The following is a 13,207-nucleotide window of genomic DNA, read 5'->3' as shown; positions in this document are numbered from 1 at the left end:
GATGACCACAAATGTAGTTACTGGATAACTTTCTTTTGTCTTCTTGTTCCTTTATGTGGTTGTATATTGTTGCCTATAAAGCTATAATTCGGGTAAAACATATATACCTATAGGACATATTGTACTTCTTTGTATATGTGTATATTATCCATAATGGGAAATCACAGGTCGCCTTATGTAATAGGCTGCGAGATGCAGCCATGGACGCAATTCAAGAGAGTCAGCACATATTTCAAAAGTGGTAATAATTTAAACGGCATAACCAACCCGGTATAAAAATACGCTTTAAAAATACATGGGGCAATACCGACTGATGTTGGGCGCATTCCTGCATCTCACCGGCTATTACATAAGGCCCAGAAGCTGCCTTAGAAACACATTACAGCCAGTACAGGGAGCAGGGAGCTGGTCTCACGGCCACTGACATCACAGGATTCCATCAGCCTGAGTGACAGTTGGTTGTAACTGACACCGGAGCTGAGCAGCCAGAAGATGGAGCCCAGTCACGGAGAGCGAGGAGACCAAACGGAGGAGAAGGCGATTAGAGGAGAGATGAGGAGCAGTGATGCTGTGACACCCAGCCAGCTCCAGCATCCCAATGCTGTAGATGTCGCAGAGTTGAACATTATTACCATCAATGAGCTTGGCGAGTATGAAGAGATTACATCTGGTGGAAGAGAGGACAGGACCAATGTCACCCCAGAGGGTCACCAGCGTGAAAGAGAGAGTTCCCATGAGGCTGTGGGTGGCAAGAAGAAGAGAAAGCGTCAGAGGGAAGAAGAGACAGGACAGCGGAAGAAGAAAAAGAAGACGGAGAAGAAAAAGAAGAAGAAGGAGAGGAAGGAGGAGAGGAAGGAGAGGAAGGAGGTGAAACAGCATGAGGGTGATGTGCATGGAAAGAGGAAGAGATTACACCAGGATGTGGCCGAGGTCCGAGAGAAGAAGGTCAGGAAGGACACTGAGGACGGCGATTTCCCTCATGAATGGGACAGACCAGGTAATGAGGGATACGTGATTCTCAATATGGAGAACTTGCTCTCCTACTGCATCTAGTTATAGATCAAGCTGTAGCTGGTGGTCTGTCAAATGTTACCTAGTGGTTACTGGGTCACGTTTCACTCACGTAGAGGGAGGTATTGTGGCCGCCATAAATTAGCTATGAGAATAGTCAGTTATTACAGGTGCTACTTATGCTACTTATGTAATAGTGCCAAATTCTCATATAGGTCATATGTCATCACTTCAGAAATAACAAATATACCACATTGCAGGACTTTCTCAGTGTTGTAGGTTGTTACAGTATTGTAGCTGTTAAAAATTTGCTTTGGCATTATACATATGAAAGATGGTTACTCTTTCCCAGATACATGTTATAAGTAATGGTAAATGCTGCCTAAGGGGGAGATGTCCTAAGCCTTGGAGAGAGATAATGTGTAGAGTGCTAAAGTACCAACCAATCAGCTCCTAACTGTCTCTTTACAGGCTGCGTTTGAAAAATTACAGATAGGAGCTGATTGATTGGTACTTTAGCACTCTACACTTTATCTCTCTCCAAGGCTTAGTACATCTACCCCTAAATGTTATATGTATAGGGCTAAAAAATAGACCTCATGCAATAAGGAGTATAATACCAAATGGAAAGAATCAGCACAGAAGCCTCTACTGGATCATGGGTATATTTAGAGAACACTAATCAAAGTCACTGATTGGTGAAAAACTGTATCCGAAACCCATTTTGAATCTATCAAAATAATAGCAGTAATAATATAATATACTGTAGACATTTTAGTGCGCTAACGTCCAGCCAATGTCCTACATGCCTCTAGGTGGGAAGTCACCATTTGGTAGGGAAAGTCTGATACTCAGTCTAATGAAACAGCCATACGATATACTGAATGGGTCTCTAGTACTTTGTAGCTCCTCAATTGGACTTTTTCCTGCTTATATAACAAAATATCACAAATGTAACATGAAATCAGTTTGATGTAAACTGTTCTAGAAAGTTTCCTTTTTATGTTCTGTGATTCATCCTGTGATACTTGTTTGTGCAATGTGCAAGAATAGTGTCTGAGCCTTATGTGGCCCCTGACATGGCACGTGGCTCATCCCATTCACACATTACAACATATGTAACAGAATCATGTAGGCTGTAAAATAGAAATGTTTACTTATTTTTCTGTATTCTTATTCCATCTGCCAACAGTGCACAAAACAACAAATAATACTGTTCTAGCTAGAAAATTACATTTGTAATGTTGTCCCCTAAATACCATCTACCCAGGGCTGTATTAAGGTCTGTGGGGACCCCTGGGCAACAAACATGTGGGGACCCCTATTAAATATGGACAAAATGAGGGTATGCGCAATGGAGACCATATCGCTCATAAGTGATACACTGACAAACAGCAATAAACTAAGCTTAGCACTGAAAAGAGGACATATAGCAAGTGACATAACCCCTTTAGAACAGTTTCCTCAGAGAAATCAAACTTCAAGCACACACAATAAAAAAAATACACAATAAAAACACACATATAGGAACCCACATGACATATTATTCGCCCACCTTACCTTACACACATCTGTAATACTTAGCAAGACTGCGAGACCAGCAGTAACATGGAGTACAAACGCAGCCACACACACACTTGCACAAGCTCTGACCTTACTCTGAAATTGCTAACCTCATCACACAGAGTGAAACCCCAAGCTGCAAAAGGCATCGCAGTGGCTAATTTATACACGCCCCTGTCACAGCATTCAAATGCACTGGCATGCCTGCATTTCGCCGACCAACCCCTTGTCACTTCCCCCAAATGGTACTTCCTGTCAATCGCTCTGCGATGGGCCTGCGTAATCACTACTCAGTCCCAATCGCAGTCCCAATCGCAGTGGAGTGTTCATGCACGCACACTGCGATGCATACACATGCGCAGAATGCAACAATTGGCCGATTGCGTGCGTAATCGTAGCTGCGATCAGTAATGAATCAGGCCCTTAATTAGTACCTCAGTCAATTTGATTTAACTACCTGTGCTAAAATATGGATATCTCTAAAACCTGAACTGTTGGGGTGCCTGGAGGATCGCATTTGGGAACATTTGTGGTAATGTTACGAGTAGAACTTATATAAAAGAAAAAAACTTGAATTAAGGCTTAAAGATTATTTTCATTGAGTCTTACAAGATCCCGTAGGGCCCATATGCCACAGCTGAATACTGATTTGTATAATATATAATATTTTCTATCATCTGACCCTTATTTTATATAAAGAGCAAATGTATAACCTATTCTTATGTTACCCCATTAGGAGGAAGCGGAGTCTCCCCAGCAGGCCCTGATCACAGAACCCCATTATCTATCAGGAGGTTCATTTTCCACAAAGTGATCGGCCAGGGCAGCTTTGGAAAAGTAAGATTCTGGTTTCCATCTGGTTTGTCATGATGTAACCATTATGCCTAACTGTATATACACACAGCTATATGTACCTATAACAAACCTGCCACCATGGGCGTATCTATAGTGGGTGCAGGGCAGAGCCGTAACTAGATTTTTTGGTGCCCTGTGCCAGAAAGAGCATTGGCGTCCCCCTCATTTTTCAAAGGGACATAATGCACCCAAAAAAGGGCCCTGGCTTCATGGGGAAGGGTCAGGGAAGAGATAGGGGAGGCCAGGAGATGCTGGGGATGAAATAAGAGGAAGCTACAAGCAAGAATGATAATAAACAGAAATTTAACAGGCCCAAACAGCGCCCCCTGACCTGTGGTGCCCTGTGCGATGGCACCGGCCGCACTGCCCTAGCTACGGCTCTGGTGCAGGGTGTGCGGGGCACACAGGACCCCGGGTCCAGGGGGCCCCGCACCGCACACCCTGCACCCATATTATTTAAAACTCACCTGTCCATGGTCCCGCGTCGGGTATCAGCGCTGCACAGAACACCAGAAAATGGCCGCCGCGGCCATTTTTCCGGCATTCTGCACATGCGCAGTAGACTCTGGGCACACTCTAGTGCCCATAGTCTACTGCTTCTGTGGTGGCCGGCCGCCGGGGAGAGAGGAGGGGGCCCTGCACAGGGAATACACACGGGCCCCCTCCTCTCTTAAGACGCCCCTGTCTGCCACATTGACATTTGGTTACACAATAGTCATTATAAATGTTTGTGTCCATATCCCATTTGTGTCTGTGTCTAAATGCAGCTATTGTTATTGATGTGAATAGTGTTACATGTGCAAATGTCAGTGTGCGCCAGTGGGAAAAGTTGTATTTTCTGCAGGAAGGAGTTGGGCAGATTGGGGCATCTGTACATACATCCATGCTGATCAACGTATAGGATAAAAGTTCAATCAAATAGTAATTTAGGAGAATGCTATTTAGAAATCTTAAAAGTTTATGTTATTGAACGGGAGTATATTAGACTCTGAATTGGCATTGTTTTGTTTGCTGCATACCTATTTTCACTTCAGTAAAAGTAGATACACTCAAGGACATAGAAGGGCTGCAACATGCCCTGGGCCAGCCCTGCCCCTAGCATGTGGTGTCATTATGTCACAACAAGGGGGTGTGGCTGCTGGACCAGGGAGAAGTTGAGAGTACTTAGGAAAGTCCTAAAGATGCTCTGTGCAGCAGCTTCGTAGGCTGTAGGGTGCCAATTCAGGCACCCTGCATGCCAAATACAGGTGGCATGTGGCAATGACTGTGTCATCCCCTAGACCCTGTGCCCCCAGTGGTATAGCTTGACCACTCCTAGTTATGGCCATGGCTGCACTGTTTATTTATAAAAACAAGGAACTGGACAGCACCTTCAAATTCACTTCACAGAATAATACATCCATTTATGTTAAGAAAGCATTCCAGCACTATGAAGAACAATAATATATTTACTTTTTACTGTAGCAGAAAAGTAAACCCTAAAGGCACACATCCACTAGAAGACATCAAAATGACTGCACGATTACGACATTGTAATCGTGCAGTCATTTCTCAGTCTGTGATGTGTCTACACTGAACGAGCAGTCGTTCAGTGTAGGCACATTAATCATCTGCAAACATGTTGAACCTGACATTATCATCAGGTTGTACAACATATTTGTATGATGATAGATGTCTAAACGACCAGCAGGAGCGCGCATCGCTGGTCGTTTTAGACTTTTTTTTTAACGATCTGTAAAAGATTTTCAAATGATTATTGAACGATAACGATATCGTTATCGTTCAATCGCTAAATTTAATCATCTGTGTGCCTTAAATGTGCATGTTATTCTGTGTATATCAGGAGAAAATGCCCATCATACACAGCTCCTGGTTACTCACATATAGTCCCGGCTCCAAACATATGGTGTTATCTGGTTAACATCTATGGCAAATACCACCCTATAATATACAACTCAACATTGGAGGGAATTGGATCAGGACAGGGACATCACATCACGGATCGAGTGTCTGCATCATGGGGGGGATATGTGAAGATCACTAAGCTACCCCTTTTTCCCAATCTGGTTTCCCTCCTTTTGACCTCCCACTGCCCCATGCACCAGTGAAAAGCACATGTAGCACCCATGTACCTCTCCTAAGCAGAGCAGCAGTGAGTGGACATAACTCCCCATCAGGACTATGCATTCACTATCCTGACTTTAACATACAGCTCTCAAATCTGAACTACTCTGCCAATATTGAAATGGCTGGAAGGTATGCTACAGCCCCATTGTATATTCATAGAGCCAAATATCTCATTATCTACTTCTGTAGTCAGGGCCGTAGAGAGCTCTGCCGTGCCCATGTACAGAGGGGATGTGGCCTAATCGCAGGAGACGTGGTCACGCCCCCTTGAACCCCCTAACAAAAATAAACACTTTTGCAGTCTCCCATTGCAGCTCAGCACACACTGTGTGCTGGGCTGCTGTTTTGGAGAGAGAAGGGAGTGGGGACGGCGCCAGACACGGGCCCCCGCCGGGCCCCTCAGGAAGCCCGGATAAACAGTACCCGCTCCCCCCCCCTCCTCTCTCGGCACCCCTGTCTGCAGTGCCATGATTTAGGGGCCTATTCATCAAACGATAAATGGCCCGTAACCATGCAGAAACGCCAGTTTCCTAATTTTTAAGTTACCGGGCCATTCATCATTAGGGGTCCCTTCGATGATGAATAGGCCCCTTGTGCCTCTATAGAATTCTTATATCAGAGCACTCACCTCCTAACATCCACATTGCTGCCTATGTGCTCAGAGACAAGTGATGTATTAACCTATAAGTAAATATAGTGCATCATAGCTTGCACCGTGTTAAGTTTGCATACCCTAAAACAGAGGTTCCCAAACACAGTCATCAAGGCTCCCCAACAGTTCAGGTTTTAGAGATATCCATGGTTGAGTGCAGGTGACTTAATTAGTACCTCAGTCAATTTGATTTAATCACCTGCGCTCAACCATGGATATCTCGAAAACCTGAACTGTTGGGGAGGCTGGAGGACCCTAAGAACTTATTTTAGGCTGGATATCACTACTAGGTAGTACATGTAATATTTAGATTAAGGCCCGTAATCCCAAAAATCTGTGTAACACTTCCTATAAATATGCACATACTGTATATATATATATTTGTTGGTGCCTTCCTCTCTGCAAATGGCATTTGCAAGAATACATGATCCACTCAGTGACACCTACCTGTTGGATTATATATCTATATATATATATTTATCCCAGGCTGTTATATTTCAGCACTTTTTCATTTATTCAATAATGGTTCACTTACATTCCCTTTTCTCCTGACACAGTGTTATCATTACTTAGTGTATGACCCATACCTCATATGTGAGTCAGGGAAGCAGTTGGGAAGCCGGCAGACGCAATGCCGACCGCCAGCTTCCCAGCTGCTTAATCCCAGCAAGGGTTAAATGACAGGCGTTGAAATCCCGACGCCTGTCATTTTACTTATGCCAGGAGAACGGCGCCCGGCATCCCGACCGAAGGGATGGCAGGCGCCAGCCGTGGACAGCTGCAGGGGAAGGGGAGGGTTAGGTTTAGGGCTCCCGGGGGGGACTTAGGTTTAGGAACCCCCCCGGGAGGTTAGGGTCAGGCTAGGGGAAGGGGGGTTAGGCACCCCCGGGGGGAGGTTAGGGTTAGGCACCCCCCCGGGGGACTTAGGTTTAGGCGGCGAGGAAGGGGGGTTAGGTTTAGGCACTTAGAGGGGGGATTAGGGTTAGGCACTGGGGGGGAGGTTAGGGTTAGGCACCCTAAAGGAGGGTTAGGGGGGGGAATTAGATTAGTTATACTTACCTCTCTAGACAATTGGGATTTCCTCCTCTGTCGGGATGCCGCTGCCGGCGGTAAATCATACTGATCCCATGAGTCATATATATCTGTCTTTCCTACTGATGCTGTAACATCTCTCTGTACTGTACAGGTGTTAATGGCATCTGACACTGTGACCAGGAGACAACTTGCAGTCAAAGTCATCAAGAAGAGGGAGGTGCTACAAGCAGACGTGGTGAGAGAGGTGCTGGTGGAGCGAGAGGCCCTGCACGATGTCTCTGGGACGGCATTCATCATTCGAGGGCTATTTGCCTTCCAGACTGAGGTACTTTCATGAATACTTAGAACTGGCCCATAAAATAAAGGTGCACTGCTGAAGGGGTGTGGTCAGCTGTCAGAGAGTCGTGTCCAGGCACCACACTGACCCTGTGACCTCACCTGACTGATTCCTCTATCCTTCAGGCAGTGTCACTAAGGTGACCAGGGCAGTGATTCTTCTTGTCTTCAAAAGTACCGAATGAGATACATGGTGGATGGAGTGCAGGAAGGGCAGGAGCAAATGTATGTATTTTAGAAGGGTTGGGCACGCTATGCTGCCAGGGTGGGAATGACCATCGTGCAAGGGAAGAGGTTATATTTTTTAACCAGTGCAAGGTTGCTATCCAGCCCCCTTCTCTTCCACTTCTAATACACAGGCAATGCTATGTGCCCTACTGTTAGGTGCACACATCTCTCCCTTCATGAGCAGAGCAATGTGATGTGGGATATTCTAAGGAAACCACTGAATGATTATTGAGGGGCATAAATGTGTCAGTGGTTTGGCAGCCTGGTGTATATACCACTGATTGTCCCACCGGAGGCTTGAAACACATCCAGCAGAATTCCCATTCCTTAGCAGAGGTACTTGTGTCCCTGATGGCTTCATCTTGATAGCTGCATGACCTGGGCATCCAGCAGCTGAGATACCAGGGGCACTGCACATACCATAACTAGTTGCTTGAACTGAGCGTAGCTGGATCTCTGTGCATGCGAGTCATGGGCCCTCATTCAGAGCCGCTCGTTAGCGGCAGTACGCTCGTTCCGAGCGATGTTTGCACATCTGCGCATGCGTACGGTTTTTAGTACGCATGCGTGAACCAGTGAGTGCGGCCGAAAATCGTTGGTACGCAATATAGCGAGTGCCTGCTATTTTGAGTGACAGAATGAGGCGTATGTGGGTGGTAACAGGGGAAGGTGCTTGAAAATGGGGAGTGGAGATCCGAACGCAGGCGTGCTTAAAGGTCAAAACGGGCGTTTTATGGGTGTGCATATTTAAAACAGCAGCGTCATTGACCACGTCACTGGGTTATTTTATAGCCAGAACTGCTCGCAAATTTGTGGTAGCAAACACCAACCACAAGAATAGCGAGCAGTTCATACGCTGGTCGATGTACTCGATTAATCTAATAAATAGCGGACATGACGTAGGATGCGAGCGGCCAGGGGGCGTTTTTAACAAATAAACGAGCGTATGTTTTGCTCGCTCGTTCAGACTTAGAGGTGTGAACAGACTGCAATGTGCGTACGGATCATTTGAATAGCCACCCCTTGTTTTTAAACGAGCGACCACAAATAGCGAACGGCTCTGAATGAGGGCCATGATCCTTATCTATCTGCTTGCCTAAATAATTACTAATAAAGCTGCAACTGCATTGGAGTACATTATAATTCAGTATTTACATGTTGGTGATCTATTCATTATCAGTGAAACCGCTGTGCATGGCTACTAACATTGGTTTTGGCCGCATATAACAATAACTCATGCTTTGCTTGTTATATTTGATTATCAGACTGATTACTTATAAACCTCTGATTGTGATGTGGTTAAAGATTATATATTTTTATTACTGTGATAATATATATTGGTTTATTTATACATTGATCAAGTATTTATTAATTTTTGTATATGTGATCAATAAGTTTTTTCGTTTGACCTACAGACCTTCCTATAATTTGTCTTATATTGTGAGACATAACTCCCAACTGTCCTTGCAGTGTGGACAAAGAGGTATATTTACTAACACACAGGGCCTGATTCAGACTTGGGAATAGTGGGCCTGATTCAGACCCAGTCGCAAGCGTTGGGCGATCGCAACCGGGTCGATGTTTGCCCACTGGGCATGCGCACGATGGAGCTGGCTCCGTCGTGCGCATGCGCGAGACCCGGCTAGCGACGGGTGCTCTGTCGCTCCGGGTCTCACTCCGAAGGGGGCGAGCTGTCGATGGTGATTGACTGCTCGCCCCGTTTGGTAGGTGGGCAGGGGGGGTGGCTAGCCAAATGGAGGCGTTCCTGAAGGAACGCCTGCCGTTTGGGGGCGGCCCCACTGACATCACCAGTGATGTCAGTGGGAGAGCTTCCGGCTCTATTAGAGCCAGAAGCTCTCTGGGGCTTGCGGCCACGAGACCCTACCACAAGGGTCTCGTCGCAAGCCCGATGGTCGCGATGGTCTTGACCATCAACCTGGCCGCTTGCAATAACTGTGGGTGGTCACCCACAGCTATGCGAGCGGCCAGGAGGCCGAACAAAAAAAAACGCCCTGATTCAGAGCGAGCGCTCGTTCGTCTCTGAATCAGGCCCAGAGAGAAAGATCTCTCGCAACTGATCATCTTGGTGAAACCATGCTGCACTGCAGGTGGGGAAAATTTTAAATGTGCAGAGAGATTTAGATTTGGGAGGAGTGTTTCCAAACTGACATCTAAATTGTAGAGTAATAATAAAGCTGTGCAGTATATGTGGGCTACATGCAAAAGCAGCCAGTATTTACCCCACATGTAAAAAATGTATGTATTTACACCCCTTGCATTGCAATATGGTTTGTTCAGGTTCACAGTTGAGAGAGAGATATCTCACTCTGGCCCTGATTCAGAGCCGGACGCTCTGACAGAGCGCTCGCTCTGAATCAGGGCCGTCCTTCTCTTTTTTTAGAGCGGCCTCCTGGCCGCTCGCATAGCTGTGGGTGACCACCCACAGCTATAGCAAGCGGGCAAAAAGATGGTCGCGATAGTCAAGACCATCGCGACCATCGGGCTTGCGACAAGACCCTTGTGGTAGGTTCTCATTGCCGCAAGCCCCGGAACGCCTCCGTCTGGGCAGCCACGCCCCCGACACGCCCACCAAAGGGAGCGTGCTGTCAGTCACCATCGACAGCACGCTCCCTTTGGTACGAGAACCATAGCGACGGCTTGGCCGTCGCTATCCGGGCCTCGCGCATGCGCACGACGGGTCAGTCATGCGCAAGTGCACTGGGCCCACTCGCGAGCGGGTCTGAATTAGGCCCTCTATTCCCAAGTCTGAATCAGGCCCACAGTTTGCTTTGTAAAAGCTGCCGATCATGAGCACCAAAGAGGGTATCCAATTAGCCGCAATAACCTTTTTGGAGAAAAATGGGTTTTCGGGCTATCCTATTAGCTGTGGTTTTTGCACATGCAAAACGTGGTATAGGAATTATCGCAAATTTCTTTTCACCACCTCTGAGCAGGTGAATTTGTTGACCGTATTTTATGCTAACAATGTCGGGACATGGTGCAGAACCACTGGGAAACCCTCCTTAATGACTAAATAGGCAAAAATAATATTTAAATTAGCTTAATATGTGCAATAATGACGTCTTTTTTAAGGTGAAAAATTAAAAAGTGTTGGAGAATGGGTTTAAAGCATACATGCCTACTCTCCCGGGAGTCGCGGGAGGCTCACGATTTTTCGGGTAACCCCCTGCGACCCCGAAAGAGTAGGCATATCTCCGGATGGGGGAGATTTTAGGACAAATTTGTGGGATAGTGTGCAGGGGGAGGGGCTAAATGATGCAAATCGCGTCATTTAGCGCTGCCCCCTCCTCGCGGACCCATGAATCACAGGCTTTCTAGGAAAGGGGGAGGGACCTAATGGCAGCTGAAGCCTGGCCCTGCCCCCCGAAACTGAGATGATCAGGCTGCTCCCGGAAAAGAAGTAAGAAAAGTTGGTAAGTATGGTTTAAAGTAGTCCGTCATTTATATGGAGGTGCTGTATTGATGGGACAGGTGTTTTAAACATTGCAGGTGCAAGTGACAGGTGTATTTTTATTTTTACCAATATAAAAAAATGCCCTATAATAACACAAAAGTATACTTACACCCATCTTAATGTACCCCTAATTTAATTACAGCATTTATTTTGGCCCAAAAAACATTGCTTTCTATCATTTTTTCACTGTTAGAGAAAAATGCACATAACAGCCATTGGACACAATTTAATAACCCCAAACCCTTGGATTATACTAACACACTTTTATACCTTTTTTGGGGGTACAGGCTGATTTCCTCATTTTCATCTTTCATCATACTTATCATCTGTCCACTCCAGAGCCATAACTAGACTTTTTGGTGCCCTGTGCCGGAAAGAACATTTGCGCCCCCCCCCCTCATTTTTCAAATAGGCACATAAGATAGTGCACCTGAAAAGGGGCCATGGCCTCATGGGGAAGGGCCAGGGAAGACATAGGGAAGGGAACCAATGTGCACGATTATTCTCGCATGGAAGATAGGCGCAAGGCCGTAACTAGAGTTGCACCACCCTAGTTAAGGCCCTGCGCCTATCATCCATGCGAGAATTATCGTGCACATTGGTTATCTCTGGTTTTGCAGTAGGATAGCATGATAAACGGGAGCACGCAAACATGCGATAAGCGGCAAATTTGGGCGATAGGTGGGAAAAGTTTTCTCCAGAGAAAACTTTATCGCTATCATTGCTATTTGGATATCCCCTTAGACCGATAGTATCAATTAGTCAAAGCTATCAATGATCAGTGGGTTTGACAAACTGCTTGTTAGTAAATATACCCCAACGTCCTTACAGAGTGGGTTAGTCACCCAAAATGAGGACTCCCCCACTAGAACCAGGACAGTTGAGTGTTATGCTCTCTCCTACAGGTTCTTGCAGGTTTCCCTACCACATGCCTCCTAACTGTCCCGCATTCAGCGGGACAGTCCCATTTTTCTGGGACTGTCTCGTTGTCCCACCCGCAGGCTGCTGTGTCCCGTTGTGGGGGAGGAAGTGGGGAGCAGACACTGCTAGTGGCGTAACTAGGGGGGGTCGAGCTGGGCACATGCCAAGGGTGCTGTCGAACCCAGCGGTGGGTGGGGGGGGGGGGGCACGGCCGGCAGCCGTCATGGCACTACACAGTAAAACAAACCGCCGTGGGCACCAGGTAGTACATTCACTGACAGTGAGTGTGCTACCCGGCTGCGGTGTGTTTGTTTTAGCAGCCAATAAGAGTCAGACTTATTCTTATTGGCTGCTGCACCCAGGGCCGGCGTTGGGCTGGAGCTCTCTCATGAGCTCCACCTTCTGGCTCCTGCAGTGGATGAAGGGAGAGATATCATGATGTCTTTTACCATAGTGCCAAGCGGGAGGAGCGGATGGCGGTGTGCGCAGTAATCGGTATGTAATGCCGGCTGTCGATGGTTAGTATCCCGACAGGGATCGGGGAAGTATAATTATCCTCCCCCCTTCTCCCCCTAACCCTCCCTTTTTGTAACCTAACCCTAACTCTCCCCACCCCACACCCTAACCCTCCCCTTTAGTGCCTAAACCCCTCCTCTGCCCCCTTAGTGCCTAACCCTAACCCCCCCCAGAAGTGCCTGACCCTAACCCTCCCTCCTAGGAGTACCTATCCCTAACCTCCCCCCTCCAAAACATAACGCTAACCCCGCTATGCTACCTAAACCTAACCCTCCCCCCCGTGGCTAACACGAGGGGTGTCCCGGCTTACCTTCATTCGGGCTGGCGTCCTCCTGGATTCTGGCATCGGGATTAAGATAGGTGTTGGTATTTCGATACCTATCTTATGTCCCTAGTTGGGCTTCCAGCGTCAGGATTGAAACCGGCAGCATTGTGTCTGCTGTTCTCATAACTACATCCCGCGGGTGCAGGAGCAGGGTTTTGGGAAA

General features: G+C 46.9%; 1 protein-coding gene across 1 annotated transcript in view; it reads left to right on the top strand.

Moving 5' to 3' along the window:
- The first annotated feature begins 492 nt into the window (after nt 1-492).
- Nucleotides 493-13,207, top strand: part of LOC148506734 (protein kinase C theta type-like) — a 31,404-nt gene continuing 18,689 nt past the window's right edge. The window contains exons 1-4 of the mRNA XM_088446333.1: nt 493-791; nt 861-997; nt 3,311-3,411; nt 7,395-7,568. Of these exons, the coding sequence (XP_088302459.1) occupies nt 493-791; nt 861-997; nt 3,311-3,411; nt 7,395-7,568 (711 nt within the window). The remainder of the gene's footprint in view (nt 792-860; nt 998-3,310; nt 3,412-7,394; nt 7,569-13,207) is intronic.

This window comes from Taudactylus pleione, unplaced genomic scaffold, assembly GCF_031769625.1.
Source record: "Taudactylus pleione unplaced genomic scaffold, aTauple2 ptg000397bl, whole genome shotgun sequence".
NCBI classification, from domain to species: Eukaryota; Metazoa; Chordata; class Amphibia; order Anura; family Myobatrachidae; genus Taudactylus; species Taudactylus pleione.
This window is presented reverse-complemented; position numbering and strand designations above follow the sequence as displayed.